Below are 19,733 nucleotides of genomic sequence, written 5' to 3'. Positions count from 1 at the left end.
CCTTTCTTCAAAACACTTGAGTGTAAATGGTCACCAGCTTGTACAAACAAAACGGATCTCCAAAGTCTGGTATTGGTGAGACTAGGACAATTCAGTTTCTAAATGTTTATGTTGGTTCTAACGTTAGTGCTGCACTGCGAGTCCGTCCCTGCTGTGCTGAGGTGACTCCGGGCAGGTGTGACCTCTGGAGCCCCATCAGCCTCCAGCTCGGGAACACCTTGTGCATTTCTTGGTAGCAGTCGCTTCAGGAATGTTCACTTTATGTTGTTGTTTTCTTGCATATGTTGGAGTCATAACTCATTTACTGAAAATAGAGAGTCATAATTAAAATGTGTGAGCTCTTCGTATCCTGTTTTAAGCAATGTTTCTCATCACCAACTGGCAGATGGAGTTTAGGTTGATCCCTCTTCTCCTGGAAGCACCAAGTTAAAATATTTGTAAATGTAACTGAATATTTGCAGCTACAGTACCATAATTAAAACCTTACCAATCCAAAGCACTTGGCTTGCCAGAGGCCTTTCCAGTAACTGGATGCAAAAATTGTCACCCTGCATTTTTTTATTTGGTGTCTGTTTCCGAAGGGTGTACCTCGGATGACTGACTGGTTGTGTCTGTTTCTGAAGGGTGTACCTCGGATGACTGGTTGTGTCTGTTTCCGAAGGGTGTACCTCGGATGACTGGTTGTGTCTGTTTCCGAAGGGTGTACCTCAGATGACTGGTTGTTTTACCTGCAGCAAAAGTCTTCCCACTTGTATTTAGTTGGTGTGAGCATCCCTGTGTGACAGACTGGAGCCCAGCTGGGGGGCAGCCGAGGTCCTGCTCAGGAGATGCTCTTCCCCTGTCCAGGGGGCTCCAAGCAGACACCTCCCCTTCTGCTGAAAGACCCCATGTACATGTACACACGGGAAGGGAGAGGTTGCTTCCCCTCTTGGAGCTTTGTGGTAGAAGCATGAGAGAGGAGGGGGGAAAAATAAACAACTGAAGGAGAATAACCTCGTTTGACTTCTAGTAGCTGGCTGGGAAACCGAAATTTCAGAGCAGGGAGGAGTTGAGTGCGTTCAAACCACAACCAAACATGGCCCTGACATGCGGGATCCCCAGCGCGTCTCGAGGAACTGGTGAGACTTCCCCGTTCCTGTGAAGATTCCTCAGACAAATCTGGAATTGATCAAATTTAAAATTCTTCTGATAGTTTCGTTTCTTCTTTTACTTGCTTTGCAAGAGCCTTGTAAATGCTTGTTATTCAAGATTTCTTTCTGTGATTAATAATTGTGTGTAAATGTTTAGCTTTTGCTGGATGTCAGCTTGGGTAGGAAGAGCTGCCCGAGCTGGAGCATTTTTTGCTGAAGGTGTAAATCTTTGGTTCTCATGATTAGTTTTTCCCCTTATGTGGAGAAAAATCAATATACATATCACATGTTGGGTTTTGTGGCGCAGAAGCAGCGTACTGTGGTGTCTTTCAAGCCAGTTTAATTTGGGCTGTGTGGCACTGAAACCACTGCAAGGGGCTTCCTGCTAAAAATACATCAAGATCCGTTCATTTTAAGTGCATTCCCTTCAGCAGTTGGTTTTGATTTTGCAGATTCCTGAGGGAAAGGCGCTAATGGGTTCCGTGCTGATGGAACATGGGATTCCAGAGCCTCACTGCAGAGTTTTATTTGTCTCCTGTTGGTGGTTTCTTGTTTGTCAAAGTATATCCTCATCTAGTGCTGTAATGTTCATACCTCAGCTGCCTTGAGTATCTGCAGTTTCCTAGACAGGAATGTTCTCATTTTTGTTATTGTAAATTGCATGTTGTTGTTGTAAATTGTATTGATTTTTTTAACTGGAAATATGGCTTAAAGTTCCATTACAGCTTCTTGGTTCTTTTATTCCATGTCTCTGATACGTATATATATCCTTGTTGGTGTCTCCTGTTCTGCTAGCATCGGGGTGGCTGCGGGTCCGTGTCGGGGTTGATGTTCCTCGCAGAGGTGGGACAGGAGCGCGTCACTCAGGTGAGCCTTTCACCAGCCTCTTTCCTCATCCATTGCCCTGATGGTGCTGCTGTAATCGCGGTCGTGCTCTTGCTCCAATTATTCCTTTGAGTCTCTGCTGCTTCCAAGCCCAGTGTGTGTTTCTTTGCATAATTCCACGTTATATTGTCAGAATGGTTACAGAGCTCTGCAGATTTTCAAGAGCTGATATGTGTTAGCTCCAGTTGATTTTATAAAGCAAATGGCTAATGAGCTTAGAGCAGAGAGCTTCTGCAAGGGGGTGCTCTACAGAAGACAAAAAGACAAAAAAGTGAGTGTTCCCCTGTACTTGGCTTTAGTTGCAATGCCTGCCTGTGTTCATACCTCCTTACTGTTTGAGGATACACAGGTTCTGTAGACTCTGTTCATTTATATGCTCGTTATGTTTAAATGGCTCTTGCTAGACTGTGTAGCGATGGTTTCCCAGTCCTCACTGGCTCACATGGAGCTGTACTAAGCAAGTGATGTCACCACTAAGCCGTTTAAGGGCGAGCAGTGACTTACATCTGACAGCACCCTTGGTTATCTTGCTGGGACACGTCCTGGGAAACGTCAGCAGTAGCTCAGCGCTTCCCGTCGCAGGGACGGGTTCTGTCTGCAGGGGGTTCCAGACAAGGCTGGTCAACCTGCTCTCCAGTCTCGGGGACTCCATGAGCTGCGCTGCGAGCTGAGGACATGGAAGTCCCCGGAGCTCTGAAAGAGTCACACTGGCTCTGTTATCACTTTAAGCCTTGTGTTATTCACTCCTTTAGAGAAAATAGGGACATCTGAGCATTTGCTGGTCCAGAGAAGATTATCTACCAAATCTACCAAGCCTGTAGCTCGGAGGAGCGACGCTGCCAGTGTGATCTCAGCAGCACTCTGGGCTCCTGCAGCCAGCGCTGCTGGTTTGACATTGGTGCCACAGCAAGTGCTGCGTAAACAAGATGGGTGTTTCTGCTGGGTGATTTTAAAGCTGTCCTCACCGTCTGCTCAAAATACTTTTCCATTTCAAGGAAATGACTCTTTTGTTTGTGTTACGAGTCAGGAATTGGAAATGACGTGAACTCTTAACTGTTTTTCCTGGTGCTTTTGAAAGGAGACATATTCACTGCTTCAGGTCTTATTTCCAAAGGCATTCTGTGTTTTCCATAACTCTATTGTACTAGAGGTGTGTGCATGCATCTATATATATGCAAATATATATATATGCAAATATATATATGCAAATATATATATGCATGCAAATATATATATATATATATATGCAGCAGAAGATATCTTCTAAACCTTGTGTATCCACTGCTTAAAGGTTACTCATCTCTCCCTGTGACCATGCTGTACCATGGGGGATACATTCCCCCTCACGGTACGGAGCTGAAACTGTCCTCAGGTCTTGTTTTCCCAACACTGGAATAAATCTGTTGATTATACAGTGTGCTGTAATTTCCCTGAAGTAGAAAGAAGTCAAAATTCACGCTTGTCAGGCTTATTTTACGCAAGCGCCAGTTTTATCTGCGTCTGCCGAGTTACACCGTGCGTTCAGTCTTTATCTGTGTAGTGCTCCCTGCTTGCCCTCGAAAAAGAAATGGTCCAAACAAGATGGTTGTTTCTGCTGGGTGATTTTAAAGCTGTCCTCACCGTCTGCTCAAAATACTTTTCCATTTCAAGGAAATGACTCTTTCGTCTTTTTAGTTGCTGATGATAACTTTTTGTTACCAATTTCTTGGGCCAAGGTGTTTTTCTAAACCAATCACTTCCCTTTAAATTCCTTGGAAACCAACACCAGGTCTCTGTCCCGTCGTCTCCCTTCCCAAACCTGCAGCCCTGAGGTGCCCACAGCGCTCAGGCCTTGCTTAGAGTGATTGGGAATTCCTGCAAAACACAATCCGCAGTATGGAGAAAAAAGGTGTTGTGCCTTTTGTTTTTTTAATCAATCAGCTTGGGTACAATAAAACATATACCCTAATACAGCACAGCCAGGCTAATGTACCGCATGGCAGGTTTTGCATTTGATTCCCTCAAGAGGAGGCAGGTTACAGCACCTCATGAAAGTGAGAATCAACAGTGGAGGTACTAAGGCATGAAGCTCCACAGCGGCAGGAGACCCCGCGACCCCAGCGCCACGTCCGGACTGTGTTTACATGGACGTCTTGTTTGACTTCATCACCTGGTGCTGAGAGATGACAGAATCTCAATTCTTCTGAGAATCAAGCTAAAGTAACATTTTATTTCCCTTTAAAGACTTATTGTATTATAGATAAGAAAAAATGTACAGTGATTAACAACTTCAACATTTCTCTTTTGGTTTTTTAAGGAACCCTGTTATCTGCATGGTTTCTGTGTACTTCCATGCATAAGCACAAGAGTGACCCATAACATGCAGGGGGAAGAGTACATTTAATTTCCAAAATTATTAATTTTTTAATACATATACCACACAGACTTCTTATAAACAAAGGTTTGTGTGTATGAGTCAAATGCAGGAACAGTGGCCCTTCAGAAGAAATATTTTTAAACTTAACACCTCAACAATTAAATGCCAAATGAAGGGAGATACTCATTACATGAGACAGGGTAAATTACCCAGAATATAAAACTGGAATTGGAGCAGCAGTTTCTGATACAAAAGAAATCCCCTCTCAGCTGTGGGGGGGTGGGGTGGTGTAGACAAACACCTTTGTTGCTATACTTAGTTTGGTTTCTAAAATAGAAAAAGCACGGAATTTTGTATTGGCGTGCAGTGTGCGTTCAGCTGCCGTTAATGACGTTCACGTTATCACGTGCAGCCCTCAGAAGTGAAAGGATTTGATTTGAGAACTTGCTTTTATTGTCGACAGTTGCGATACAAAACGGCTGGTGGGGAAATTCTTTCCCCAGGTAAGAAAATGAGCACTCAGGGATACATTGGTAATGAGGAATTTGAGAATTACATCTTCACCTAAAATGCAGGGTTTATTTTGTAGTTTCACTGATGGGATTTTTCATTTTCTTCAATGATTAATAATGCCTCTCATCCTTCTGGTATGTATAGAGGTGTCATGCACCAGCCTCAGCATGTACAACCACAAACCGAATGAACGTTTTACATAAGACAGTTTGCTTTTATAGTGATCACACGCTGTTGTGAACATAGACTAAAGATAACAAATGTTGCTTTAATAAGGAATTTTTACAGTAGGCGTAGATATAAAAGTTTTTCAAATTATTTTCACAGGTATCACTGAACATTTCATAGCTGTCTGTTACAGAAGCACCCAAAAGTGCTTTGAGTCTTTCATTTATTATACATAGTTAAAATATATTACACTTCTGAAGGTATCTTAAATCACTGAACAGTTTCGCTAGCATCTTGATGAGCCAAATGGGAGTAGAAGGCAGTCCACATTCATGATGTGAATATACAGTAAGGTGTTTGACATCTTATTAACTCACTGCTCATGTTCTCAAAATAACCATGGTGATGAGACCTGAAAGACAAGAATTAAGAACTAAATGCTTTAATTTCACTGAATAAAACATTTTAAATAAAGAAAATACAGTTTACCCTGTAGCAGGCCAGAAAATAAGGTAAAAGTGCATAAATAAATGCAGAATGAATTTATATATACGTTTCACTTAAATATTGGAAGTATTGGTCCAAGTTTTGATGTCAAAACCTGTGTTAAGAAATCACACTGAGGTGCAGTATATCTAGTGACTACATGTCAAAGAAAGCTATAAATACTCCAAAAAATGTTGATCTCAGTACTGGAAAATCATAACACTGAGATTTTGGCTTAGGTAAGTGTCACAGTGGCACACAAGCCCCAGTTTTCACAGGGGTTGGTTTTGGGCAGCGTCAGCCCCTCCAACGCTGAATCATCATCAGTGGGGCAGATGAGCTGAAGGCTCCAGGACATTGTTGGTTCTGCTCTGTGCAGAATAACTGATCAAAGACTCGTTTCACACAAAGACGTGAGGCGCCCGTGTCAGCCCGCACAGCGAGCTTTCTGCAGACTCTTTGTTGTGACCTTTAAAGGAGGAGGAAAAAAAAACCTGCTCTGACAGAGGTAAAAAACAATTAAAAACAGATGAAAGGAGGAAACGCGAGGCTAATAAACCTACTCATGACAAACAGAAAAGTTCATCTTCATTATGTGCCAATACAGGAGAAAGTACAAATGTGCAAGTTCTTAGCCAGGAGTTATATTGCGCAAGGCAAAGAGGCGCATGGGAAAGCATCGGGTCTCCTTGAATTCCAGCCTTACATAACATCAAAATAGTAATTTATCAGTTCTTGGGCAATCTTACTTTCCTGCAGGCTCAGATGATGTTAATATTACAGCCTTTCACTGCAGAGAGCTAAAGCCTAGAGATCTCATAATGGATAAAGAATTTTCTGAGACTGTTTTACTATCCTGCCACTATGTACTGATTTAAATGACTCACTTTATAAAGATTTTGAAGATTGAAGCATCACAGAACAGAGTTGTAATGCTGCCCTCCATTACACAAGCAATTTATCCATTAGAATTCTGTATTAGCTTAGAGAACCAGTACTACCAGAACTGCTGAGGGGCTTGGCTTGGAGTTTCAAAATCACAGCGCACTAACAGCAGCTCCCGGAAGGCGCTACGGGGCAGTCTGTTCCACTTGTACAGGGACATACAGGCAATGAAGAGTTTAACTCATTTCTGTAAAGCAAACACTTCTCAAATGTCATAAAGCCCAGCTGGCGTGGTATTAACCTCCCTTTTCAATTAAATGCTACACAATCCAGTTTTACTTTCTTGTGGGAGAAAGTGGTTTCATCTTCTTGCTCAAGAGCAATCAACTTCCTAGATGAAGGAGAACTGCACAAAGAATCTTTTCATCAACACTAAAAACGCTGCTACCAAAGGAATTAGAGCCTGTGAGAACTTCGTAGTGAACCTAGAAACAGGTTAAGTTGTTCTGAAAAGTCAAACGGTTCAATACTACAGTTGGCACTGTCAGAAACTGGAGTAATTCTCAAAACTAGAGATAAAAACAAAGCAAGGATTACTGCAAGGTGCTGATCTGAAAATACATCATCATTGGCTCAGGAAAAGAGGGACAAGTGTGTTTTCAAACCCTTTCAGCAGCCTGACTGCATGAGCCAGTCAGTCAACTGAGCGTGCGCATTAACCATCGAGAACTTGCGCCTTTCCCCATCGCTACCTCACCTCTAGCTATCAGTTTGAAGCTGCCTAGCTTGTTTCCTTTAAATCCTCATTTCTGCCAGGTAGTGGGACAGGAGAACTGAGTTTAGTGTGACTGTTCTTCAAATCTGAAATAGTCATAGAAAAATAGTCATAACAAATGAAACGTGCAACTTATCTACGCTTGCTAATTCAGGAGCAAGTTAGAAGTCGGGAAGAATTGTGAATGGTAGTGATCTCTCGGGAAGGGTTTACAACAACTTATGTCTACACATTTCAACTGCTTGTCAACGAGGCCGTGAATGGAGCCTTTCAGATCAGCTCATCTGGGAAACCAAATAACAGAAGAGATGTAGGTTCTGCAATAGAACACACGCCATTCAGTTTTGTTGGCAGATGACTACAGCTGGCCAGTCATCAAATAAAGGTGAAACTGACATGTACGGGCCTGTATGTCAGAAGTATGAACTAAAATCTGGTCTGAAATACTTACAATAACCAGTTTACCCTGACATCAACTATGGCTGCAAGTTAAAATATAAGTGGTGATGCAAAACCAAATGTAACGAGGTGCTTTGTCTCCATCAAGTTTCCTGAAGCCACTGGCAAACACAGAAGTTTCCCAAATCACAGAAGTTTCACGAAAACATTTATAAAATCCAAAATACTTACCTAAAACATAAGCAGCTACTAACTTCTGATTCACACTTAAATGGAGGTAGAGAGGCACCAGGGAATCCATTTCCCCCAATGTAGGTAGCATTAGTGCTGCAATACACACTATTCCTAGGAAGACTGTTAGTAAACTAGGTCCCGACGAGGCAGTTCTGTTTTCTGGAAAAGAAAATGGCACAACTGTAAGGAATACCCACCCAATATAAATGTGAAATATTCTGCAAAAAGTGTTTGTGGTACATTGAGGCTGCAATGCCCTGAGATTTTCTCTTGCCTTTGGAGTTTGAAGGGGGTGGAAAACAACTCCTAAACCTCCCGCATTTTGCAGGGGAGAAGGCTGCTCCCTGCTCTGATGCTGGAACTTGTTTTCACATGACTTCCCAAACCCCTCCCTTCTGGAGGAACAGAGCCTGCCAGCAGCTATATATACACACACGCATGACAGCTGGGTGGCTCAGCAACGCTTGGGCTTTCACCATGCATCCTCACTCCACTCCTTGATTTGTTCCTTCAGTGATTAGTAATTAATGAGGAAAGAACACCTAAAGGAGCCTCACGGGCAGGCAACTCTGCTTACACTTCTGGATCTAAACTTGGCTGCAGCAAGAGCACAGATTCTTGGGCAGGATGAGTTTCCCTTCCTTCTTTAGAGGACTCAAGGGCTGCACCTGCCAGAACCACTTTATGTGCCACAAATTAGTATCATTTGAAACGTACTTTAAAAAAACCAACACTAAGTGAACCACTGTGACAGTCCAGTATCACCAGAGCAAGGAAACGCAAACTAGAGATGAACCGTCCTCCGTGCTCTTCCTTGTGCTGCTTTATTGTGCAGCTGGCACCTACTCAAAGGCACACTGTGTAACGGTCCTGTAAAAAGAGCTTTCAAGGCGTTAGTTGAATACCTCTAACCAAATTCTTAAGAATCATTAGAAATTGGCCAACGTTTTATCAAGTTTTTCTATCCTCAAAGTGAATAGCAACGCATGGCCTGTTTTAATTCCATAAATCTGTTATTCCTGGGTTGCAAGTTATATGCAAAGACTGTAGTTGGTTTATTTTGTAGTTTATTGTTTTTCTGTCAGCGAGCAATATAATGTAGCCGACCAGGCTTCTAAGCAGAGAAATAGCCTTTGGATTATGACCAGAATCAGATTGTTCAGGATGGTTCAAACCCTCTGTACTGCAACAACTATCATAGTAACATTTTGTTCTGTGAGCCCAGGATCCTATAGGTTTACTTTAATTGTGTATCCTCCCCTCCTATGTATATTAAGGTTTTTGTAGTAAAAGGTGTTTCACCAGCCAACAAACTATGTAAAAAGAGTGAAACAACTTAGTTTTAACAGAAGGAACACTCTCAAGCAAGTTAATCTATTTCAAGGAATTGATTTTTGTTCTCGTCTTGAAAAATAAAGCAGTGACAGAAATATTACAGTATAAATCAATAAAAGTCAAGTCAAGAATCAGTTTATATTCAGTTCCAGCAAAACTCTTTTCTGTCTCTCCCTACCGCTTCAATTGGACTGTTTGGTTCAGATTTTGCCCAAGCCTGTTGATTCAGCTCCTCACGTATGAAACGTGCGGAGTTTGCAGTGAGCAACTGTGCTTTTCTGTACGTGTGAGACAGACAAAGGAGACGGCGCAGACCAAGGAGCACTCCAGAAGATGTTTTGGCAATATTTCCTGCTCATCAGGAAATGGAGGATTAAGGGTTTGGAACAAACTCAGAAGGGGCATATGTTCTGAAAGAGCCCAGGGGAAAAAACAACTACCATCCTCTTGCGGATAAATTCCTATCGGCTGCAGCAGAACCTCTGCATCAGAGGAACATCAGATGTACTCCCCAAAGGATGACGTGCAAACGGGGGCAGCAAAGGGTCTTGATTAAAACAGCCATAGTCTGGGTTCCTGGGCACTGTCACCCCCAGTGATAAATATGACAGTTTTACAGGTTAAGTAAAAAGAATTATTTAAAACTGTATTTTAGTCTAGTCTTTCTAGTCACTTGAGCTATTCATAACTGATTCGGAAGACGGGAGGGGTAGAAGATTTCAGCTACCTGGTTGACACAAAGTCTGCTCAAAAAAGACACTTTCCGCCAGGTGTTCTTTTATTCGTTTCTCCTCCTCTTCCTTTTGTTGTTGTTGTTCCTTTGCAGATGGAAGTAGAGTGGCAATAATCTCCTTTTTCCCTAGTGCTTTCCTCTGGCTCTGCTCAGACACTTGTAGACGGAATTTATCTATCACACCAAAGTAAGATGCGCGAACATCTCTGTGACGAATCACGCTGCAGAAGAAAACAACATTTTGAAACAGAGGGACTGACAAAAAGCATGTCTCCTCTGGGATTACGCCCTACACACCGATGTTTCCCCTCTTTCTTCCCCACAGATACATTGCAATAGTCCAGACCCCCATTCCCTCATGTCACTCCACGTTCTTGATCATTTGATCTTGCCTCCTCTCTCCCCTCATGTTTCCTCTGGTTCCCAAACATATCCACTCCAATCAGCTGGCCAAGAAGAACAGTTAATTCTTTATCTCAATCACACCTTCGCCTCAGTCTGAGACCTCGCTGCCAGTTTTCATGAAATATCCATTATTTGAAAGATGCCCCCTCTTCTATCAAAGTTTTTTAATGCTGGCCAATGTTTTCAAAAGGTATGGGGGGACTGGAGTGGTCAGGGAAGGAACGAAGAAAAGCAGGACTGCCAAACGCTTGGACAGCTGATGGCAAAAGTCCAGCTTTTTGGGGAAACCAGGCTCAAAGCCTTGCCTTGGCAAACCTCCTCACTGTCCAGCAACAACTCTGTTGTTCTACTGCTTTGAATAGGTTGACCAAGGCGGCTTCAACAGTAAAACAGGGGAATCGCTGTTGCATTCCTTCAAATTTTATGGCATTTCATGGGAAAAACTGTACGTGGGACCTACAAAAGGCACAGTTTTAAAATAACACTAATCAAAGACAGTACAGACCTCTGAGCAGTGGAGAGGAGAGAGGAGGCTCAACTGCCTCCTCTCTGCACTCATGATTCATTCTGAAAATACATACCTAGCACTAAAAAAGCTGTAACATTTAGGTTTTGAAGTCACATCAGCTCTTATGATAAATATGGATTTTAATTATTTTTCCCAAGTGGAAAACTCTGTTTATAAAAGGCTATTCTAAATTTCTAAGATAACAATACCTACATATAAGTGATTTGGCTTCAAGAAGGTTGCCATCTCCTGAGGGGAAAAGAATGATTCTACTCTTAGTAATACAGGATATTAGTTTTAAAACTGCTTCAGAAACCTATTTTTGTGATATGTACTAAAATTCTGCAAGAAACAATTTTTGTGTTTCAGCCTTAATTTAAAGTAACTGTATCACATCAAGGTATCTACAATCATTAACACTTATCCAGCACTTGTAACTGGTATCTAGTCTGATCAGACTATTCAACAAGGAAACTAAGTCATTCCCCAAGCCAGAAGGCTGCAGGAACACACGCAGGTTTACGTCACTTTAGAGGCAAAATAGCGTGCTTATGACAGGCTTTCAGCAAGTTGAGTGCTGTCTGGGCAACTGCCTCCACTAAAACAAAAGGATTGTCAGGGGGAAAAAAGCCTAATTCATACAACTCTCAGCACATCAGAACAGTAGATTCAACTCTTATTCCTTCCTTTAACACTTCCTTTTAACATTTTATTTCTACTCTCAGTACCAGCGTACAACCAACCTAAACAGAATCTTTACGTAACACTGTGGTATGAGAACCTGCATCTGCTGCCAAGCAAAGAGCTGTTTTCTGCAGACCCTTATAAACAAATACATTCTCCTGTTTCTTTTTAGAGACCATTGCATAATTGGAAGCTCTGTAGAATATCTGTTTATCTGGCAAACAGCCACACTTGCATAGTACTGCTCATATCCTAGCAGTAAACACTGCCCTTAGAGCAACCATTGGAACAGGATGGGGGTTTTTGCGGCAGAAAAAATTCCCTTGGAAACATGCGTATGTCTTACTTTATTTAATAAAAGACATTTGTTTAAGATGAACCAAATGTAATCACACTTGTGTAAATGTCTGCTAAAGAGTGGAATAGCTCACTGATAAATTGCTATATTCTGACCTGTTCTGTTCCATTTCTGGGACTGTTGCCCCTGCCCACCAAAACTTTTTAGTTCCATGTTTTAATGTTCTTTTCTATTTGGTGAGTCCTTGAAATTTTCCAAATTACACCTAAGGAGAAGAGTCTATTGGAAAGAGCCATTTCCTAAGCACAGTATTATTTACCTGACAAAAGACAGATCATTCAATAGCAGGTTAGGGGTTTGTTGTTTTGTATTTGGCCATTCGTTAGCCAGAGATTCCAGAAGGTGTTTCACAATTTGCAGATTTCTAGTCAGAAAGCTCGGTCTGCTCTTTTAGGCACCTTCATGCCTTCTTTAGCTGTATCTGTACATCAGCACAGAAATTGTATGGCAAATGAATTATGAAAAAAAAAAAGTTGGTCTGTTTTAACTTATATACCTACTCTACTTTGAATTATAGCAGCCTGCAGATCCTTTGCATTATTGCGGTCACTTAACCGGCCTTTTTATTTTCCCTGTTATTGGGTTGGAACCTGACAGGAGAAACAAGTAAAGGGGAGACAGATCTAAGAAGAAAGGTGGTTGGGGTGAAAGGCAGGTAGACCATGGGGGTCTTGCTTTTCTTGTTATTTCTAACAAAAAAAATACTCCGAGGAGGCTCATATTATTCTCACTGCTGGTTTACATATACTACAGGATGCATTTACAAGCATTTTATTGATTCCTAAAGACAAATTAAAGAAGGAAGTATCTCCATTATCGTAACATCTCTGCCCTAGAGTGAAAGAATAGCCAAGACCAGATGGCCACAAGAATACAAGAGATTAGAAAAATTGTATATCTTTATCCAATTTAGTTTATACTATGCATGCTGTCATTTACTGTATCTTAAATAATAAATGAGGGTAATCAAGTGTCATACATTATATATATAAAAAAAATAAAACAACCAACTTTTACTTACATATCAACACAGCACTGAGGCTTCACTGCACCAGTAGGATCAACCACCGCATATTTATTTGGAGTTGTACAAAGAACTGCAACGAAAAGGACAGCAGTGGTAACAAATCATTAATACACACCTCACCAACTTCATCAACAGACACACGTAAAGACAAGAGTTTGGTTTTGTCATAAATATGCTTTGTTACATGAATTATCATTGGACTGTTCAAGATCAGCAACTAACCCTTAAACAGAACTTAACCTAAGAAACCCACCTTTGAATTTTAAGGCAAACTCATAGGGGTTATATAGAGTCAACACCTGCTTGTGTGTTGACTGGTCATCTGCATAAAATATAAGTTCTGTAGGAAAAACAAAAACAGGAAGATTTCCTTCCACTAACTCTGGCTGTCTTTTTTGTTGCTGCATTGGCACTGAATCCTCCTTGCTGCTTCTTGTGTTCTTATGATTTTGTATCCTCAGAGACTTCAGTTTTTGAATCGTTTAAGAATTCCAAAGCATTTTGGCAATTCTAAAGGAAAAAAAGGGGAAAAAAAGAGAAAAGGCAAGAAGATTATTTCCATAAGTCTACACTAAACTGAAGCAGACAACAAAGGTGTAAAAATATAGAACTTGATGCTTGGCTACGAATCTACCTTAAGTTCCTTCAAAAATACGGAAATAGAAAAAAATATTTGCATCAGGTTTCCCTCTATTTAACAAACCACTATAAAATAAATGGAGAAGCACTTCAGTGTATCATGAGAGCATTTGGGGGTCCCAATCCATGACTAAGGCTGCTTATGGTGAGTCTTTGCAACACAAACCAAACACCACCACCACCACCAAGATATCCCATCCTTGCCTCGGGACACTCACACCTGAGAAACAAAAGAAGCCACGGCAACACGAGGAAGCACAAAGACGTGAGGCAGCCGTAGTCACCAGTCAGGCAGGAGAGCATTCCCAGATGAGGAATAACAGCTCAGGTATCTGCTCATACAGGCACTGAGGTATGTCAAATCCCAGAGATTCAGAACAAAAGAATGGGGAACACCTTCATGCCGTGTTTAAACTAACCTCATGTGAGAATGGCATGGTAGTTACATGGAAACTAACTGGGATAAATGATACCAAACAGATTTGGGATTTACTGTTTGATTAAAAAAATAAGACAGGTTTTCTACCACCACTGCCTCTAACCAAAGTAAAACCATCATAATTCTCCCTCTGCCACCCCTACAGTTTTATTTTGAGTGACATTCCAGAACTAAAGCCAGAACCCATGAGCCAATCAAGCAACAATCCCAAACATAATTCATAAAATAAAGGCCAGACTCCTCAGCACACATACCATTGACTTCAGACACTAGAGACAGAACAAAGTCAAACAGCTACATACCCTTTTCCCCCCACAAGAACATCGTATTTTACTATAGCTCCTATAGGTTAATTATCAAACTGAAGGTGTCCTTTGAGGCTTAACTTTATGATATAGTAGAAAACGTTAAAAGAACAAAAAGTTCCTACTGACTCATTAGCTGTAATTTCGCTTCTAATTAAGCTTTATAAAACAAAGTCCATTTCAGCTGGTCTCCAGTCTAATAAACTGATCTGGCTGCACCTTAAGAAATTTAATTTCTGAACTTTCTAGCAGTGAACAGCCCTGGCATTATGAACCATGCAAACCAAATGCTTATTCTTGCATTCTAAACATCATGATGCTCACATTTCCATGCACCAGATACATGTTTCATACTTGAAACATGACACAAGTTTAGGTGTTTACTAGAGTATATCTGTCATATCTTCAAATTTACAGGTTCTGATTCTTATTCACAAACTAAGCTTTTAATTTTTTCTTGTTGTTGTTAATAGCAAATCATTCCTGTAGAATTTAAATTCATGGCTCTTACTGGAATGTCTTTCCCCAAGATCCAGTTTCTTTTCAGAGTGTAGGTTTGTTTCCACTTCAGTGAAATGCTGCTAATAATATTCTGAAAGCAAATCCCCAGTGATAGAGTTCCAAGCTGATATTCTGCTACCTTACTAAGAAGAGTCTAGGAAAAGGAATAGCTCTGTCAGCAGCAATTTGGGTTCCAAGTGTTTCTTCGAATTTTGGTGAATCCCTTTTGTTTCAGAAGAATTAACAAACTCTGTGTTGTGGCTTAACCCCAGCCAGCAACCCACACTGCCACTTGCTCACAACCCCATGGAGGGATGGGGGAGAGAATCAGAAGAGTAAAACTTGTGGGTTGAGATAAAGACAGTTTAATAGGTAAAGCAATAGCCACAAGCAAAGCAAAATAAGGGATCCGTTCACTCCCCATGGCAGGCAGGTGTGCCGCCATCCCCAGGACAGCTGGCTCCATCGCGCCTAAGGGTTACTTGGGAAGACAGACGCCATCACTCCAAACATATGCCCTCTTCCTTTCCCTTCCCCCAGCTTTTTACTGCTGAGCATCACGTCCCACGGTGCGGAATATCCCTTTGTCAGTTGGGGTCAGTTGTCTCCGCTGTGCCCCCCGAGCCAAATCACCAGTGGGCAGTGCGAGTGGCAGAAAAGGCCTTGGCTCAGGGTAAGCACCGCTCAGCGACTTCAGAAACATCCCTGGCTTATCAGCACTGCTTCCCGTACAAACCCAAACCACAGCCCCTAACTGGCTACTAGGGAGAAAATTATGCCAGGCACAACCAGCACACTCTGGAATCACTTTGTCCAGCAAGCATAAGCATTATTTCTCAAACGACTTTATGTACTATTGCAAAGTGGCATTCATTGTTCCACTCAAATATATTAAGACTATATGAAGCACTAATGTGGAAAAACTGTCAGGAATACAAAATAACTTATTTTCAAACTTCTCATAGGCAAAAAATATTATTTTTTTTTAAATAAAAGCTAGCTCAATACAGTAAGCATATGTGAGAATCTTTGGTTCTCATACATATCAATATTGCATACACTGCGTAACAGAAATATAGGCAACCTTGGAAATTAACACAAAGGTTTCTTTCCTAATTAACATTTTAAACAACTGTATAACCAACAGCAAACTACTGCTAGATATTTCTAAGTAAGCATATTTAATAATTTTTAAATAGTATTTATAATAATATCATTTCGATGCTCTAGGTTTTTTATTTTAACATTGCATGGGTTTCATTCCGATTCCTGGTGTCATAGCACAACTCCAATTTCTTCAGCTCAGCCAGCGGCAAGCGCTTAGGTGTTGAAAAAACCCACAAATCACACCATCAGCGGAGGTACGGATCACTAAGCTCGCTTTTCTTACGCATCTGTTGAAAATGCAGTGCGCAAACCTCCCAGGATTCCACAACTTGCAGGTGGAAAGTCACCAATATTAAAAAGGTATCTGCTCTGTTATTGCTTCCTTTTCTTATTTAGCTTGGCTGGATAACTAGTCACGGCTCAAACTGGCCCAAGCAAATCTGGCAAACCCAGGCATCTGTTGCACGTTTGTTGACAGAGGAGAGTCACTCGGATATAAATTTCTGGATTTCTAAGCGAGCATCCAGCATCCTTTTTAAGATAATAATTTTGGCTTAGAAGCCACCTTGCTGGGACATCTCACCAAAGTAATATCAGTAAAAGTACTTTTTTCCAAAGCCTATACATACGCCGGGGAGATCTGATACTTTAACAACAGCATACAGCACTCATCATCAAGAAACTGGAAGGGCTTTTAGGAAGAAAGTCTGTATCACCAGGACTTCTCCGCACCCCTGTAAACATTCCGAATAAGGCTACGCTGGCCGCCCTTCGCACCCCAGGCAGCTCATTCCACAGAAACTTGGCTGCTGTGCTTCTCCACTCCCAGCGCAGCACATTCTCACCACAACCACCACATTTTGTAGTCAACAGTCACCACCTGCAGAACATATAAATTGCCCAAACAAATGTGTACAGAACAGAAATCTGTGGTCTCAAGGCTGTGACCTCCACTGCCCAGATGGGCTTCTCCCACTACCAACAGTGGAATTCCCCGCTGGTGCAGGGCTCTGTCAAATGGAATGTTCGTTGCAGGACGTGGGCCAAAGTGTAACACCTGAACAATGCCAGCTTGCTTTCCACTGCTCTTTGAAGTCCAAAGCAATTGGCGCTGATACTTTTTTTTTTTAAGCACAATAAGGATCTTTCCTCCCTGAAGTTACTAAATATATACTGCTGGTGTCACAATAGCACAGATCTGCCAGTGCTTCCTTTGAAATCTCTTGCTTCATAAATTTAACTTGACAAAGAAAAACGTTAAGTGAAAGGTAACTTGTCTCTCGGAAGAAATAATACCAATTGTGATTTGTTTTTACTGAACATGTATCTGCTGAAAAAATAAATCAAGTGAGGAAGTTATTTGTTCCCATTTTATCTTCCAATAGCTTCATCACCAGGGATTCCAAGTGCATTTGCTGGCTGGTGGGTTTTTTGGTTTGTTTGTCTTCCTAACAACTGCAGATAACTCTATAGAATGTCATCTGGTAAATACTATTCAGAACATAACCTCTTTACAGCCATGGTCTCCACATTCTCCTTTTAAAAATTGTCTAATTACAGTGTAGTCTATTTTTGTTCTATATGATAATCTACCCTCTAAGTCTACACAATAAGCCTTTCTACACTATATACTCAATAAAAAACAATGCATTTTGAGTGTATATTTACAAAATAAGCCATAAAGTCTGCTTCAAAATTCCCTCCTGAGTCAAGCGATGCAATTACTTTAAACTACATGCAAATACAGCTTAAGATCTGAAGCAGATCTATTAACATTTTGCTTCTCCAAAAGTTTCTGAAGGCCTTACCATGCACTTATGCAACCCAATGTTTAAACTACCTGCAATTACCTGGGAGAGTCAGCTAACGATCCGAGCACAGACCCAGCGGACAGGATGGCTGGATTCCATTATTGCGAACTCTGTCACTGACACTCATGACCTTGAGCAAGTTAGTTAACCTCACCTCAGTTTGCTAATCTATGAAGGCACATATTCTGCAAAGTATTTAAGTAGGCGGATAGTCACGTTTAAACTGGCAGAACAACTCTGACACTTTGCAAAGCCCAGGCTAAAATATGCTACTGTTTACCTCTTTACAGGGTGATCAGACATGTAACCAGTAACTGTCTTCAGGATGCTGTAAAATGAAATAAGTCTCAGAGCATTACCTATTAGCATAGATGACTACAGCATGCATAAATCACGCTGATACTGACAGCAAAACTTATTATTTTTTTCTTTTATTTTTTCAAATGTCGAAAAGGTGACAGTAACAAAAGTATTCAAATGCAACTAAGAGACATGCAAAAGCAGAGCAAAATTAAATAACAGCTGTGCATTGCTTCTGATCCATTCTACTATATGGCTCAGAAGAATCCTACAGAAGACTTTCAAGGGCACACCTGCTTTAGCCTTTATTTTCTCACTTTCAGGTTGTGTTCAATGCACTGAACTGGCTGCTCTTTAAACGTGTATTGTGCTCGTTAGCGCTACGTCGCTTTTTTTCCCGGTCTCAGACCAGCTTCAAACACTCGGCTCAAACACCAAGATGCCACAGACCGAGGAAAACACTTTTTCCCCGGAGAACCAGGGCAAGACGGGCGTTCCGACCTCCCCCTCGGAGCGCACCTACCCAAGGCAGAGAAACAGCAATAACTGCAACACGCTTAATTGATCCTCTTTGTTCTCCGGCACGGAGCAGCAGATAAAGGCTGAGGCACCCACACTCTAACGGCCTCTCCGCAGCCCGGCCCGGTAACGCAGCCGGTCCCTCCGCCCCGGGGGCGGCTCGGAGCGCGGTCAAGCGAGCCCCGGCGCCGCGGCTGAGAGGGCCCGGGCCGGGCAGGCGACGCCGCCGGGGCCTCGGAGCGCGGCCACCGCCCCGCTGCTCCTCACGGCCCCGCCGAGGGGACAGGCCGCGGGCGCCGGGCCCCGCCAGCGCTCCCGCCCGGACCGGCAGAGCGAGGGCTGCCGGGGGAGAACCCCGCGCTCCCCGCCGGCGGGGAGGGGCGGCCCGTCCCGCCAGGGCCCATCGCTGCCCGCTCCGGGAACGGGGGTGTCCCGCCGCTCCTCCCCCCCATTCCCTCCCCCGCCGGCCCGGGGCTGTCGTGCGGCGCCCCCCGCCCCGAACTCACCGCTCGGGGCCGCTGGGTGCGGGCTCGCGCGGCGCCCCCTTTGTCCGCCCCCCCCGCCTGCTCCCGTCACTGCAGGTAGCGTCGTCGCTATGGCTGCCGGGATCGCGGCGGACTCGCTCCTTCCCTCCCTCCCGCCATAGCCGCACGTCACGGGGCCCCGCCCCCCGCCGAGCCCCGCCCCCCGCGCCGCCATGTCGGGCAGAGGGAGCGCTGAGGTGAGCGGTGTTCGGTCCTCGGCTGTCCCCGCAGCGGGCTGGCCTGTCCTGGCCGGCCTGTCCCGCCGGTAGCGCGGGGCTGGGCCGCGCCGCCCCTCAGGGGATTGCCGGCGCCGTGTGAGGGGCGTGAGGAGTAGCAAAGCCAGAGGAGGCCCAGTGGCGGGAACCGCGGGAGGTCGCACCGGCCCGCGGCTTCTCTCCTGTGGGAAGTCGTTTTTTATTAAGAACTCTTTACCTCATCTGATTGTTTCTGAGGCCTGGTCCCTTCCCGAAAGGGTTCCTGGTCCCCTTCTCTGCTCTCGTTGCCCTTGACCTTGGGGCTGCTCCGTTTCCTGGGCCCCAAACCCGCCTCAGCTTCGCTTCAGCCTTGGCCGTGGAGCCCCAGCCCGGACCGGCCCCGGTGACTGACTGGGCTGAAGGGTCAGGGCGTCTCACCTGCTCCGAATGCGGAATGAAACTGGTAACAAGGAGAGTGTAACATTCATGGTCATCTAATCACACAGTAGCACG

The 19,733-nt window shown here is 43.2% G+C and overlaps 1 protein-coding gene across 5 annotated transcripts; it reads right to left on the bottom strand.

The window, feature by feature from the left end:
* Window positions 1-4,198: 4,198 nt before the first annotated feature.
* MOSPD1 (motile sperm domain containing 1) lies at window positions 4,199-19,477 on the bottom strand. 5 transcript variants are annotated; one of them, XM_065077600.1, is made up of 6 exons: window positions 19,009-19,174; window positions 13,135-13,391; window positions 12,876-12,951; window positions 9,894-10,120; window positions 7,829-7,990; window positions 4,199-5,464 (listed from the first exon to the last, which is right to left on the bottom strand). In XM_065077600.1, exons 2-6 carry the CDS (start codon window positions 13,286-13,288, stop codon window positions 5,433-5,435), a joined length of 651 nt encoding a protein of 216 aa, XP_064933672.1. In that variant the 5' UTR covers window positions 13,289-13,391; window positions 19,009-19,174; the 3' UTR covers window positions 4,199-5,432. The 5 variants fall into 5 exon arrangements, with proteins under 5 accessions (XP_064933672.1, XP_064933670.1, XP_064933668.1 ...); XM_021285026.2 differs by lacking the exons at window positions 4,199-5,464; window positions 19,009-19,174 and adding exons at window positions 7,016-7,284; window positions 19,459-19,477; XM_065077597.1 differs by lacking the exon at window positions 4,199-5,464 and adding an exon at window positions 7,017-7,284 and having other exon boundaries at window positions 19,009-19,148.
* Between the last annotated feature and the right edge of the window lie 256 nt (window positions 19,478-19,733).

Source organism: Columba livia, chromosome 12 (assembly GCF_036013475.1).
Source record: "Columba livia isolate bColLiv1 breed racing homer chromosome 12, bColLiv1.pat.W.v2, whole genome shotgun sequence".
NCBI lineage: Eukaryota > Metazoa > Chordata > Aves > Columbiformes > Columbidae > Columba > Columba livia.
The sequence above is the reverse complement of the archived record's forward strand: the minus strand, read 5'-3'. Positions and strand labels throughout refer to the sequence as shown.

Coding starts and splice junctions, on each gene's coding strand:
- MOSPD1 (XM_065077596.1), bottom strand. CDS start 19,201: ATGGCGGCGCGGGGGGCGGGGCTCGGCGGGGGGCGGGGCCCCGTGACG. Junction 10,121..12,875: donor CCTCAGTGCTGTGTTGATAT/GTAAGTAAAAGT, acceptor TTTCTTCTGCAG/CGTGATTCGTCACAGAGATG. Junction 7,991..9,893: donor GCAGACTTTGTGTCAACCAG/GTAGCTGAAATC, acceptor TTTCTTTTCCAG/AAAACAGAACTGCCTCGTCG.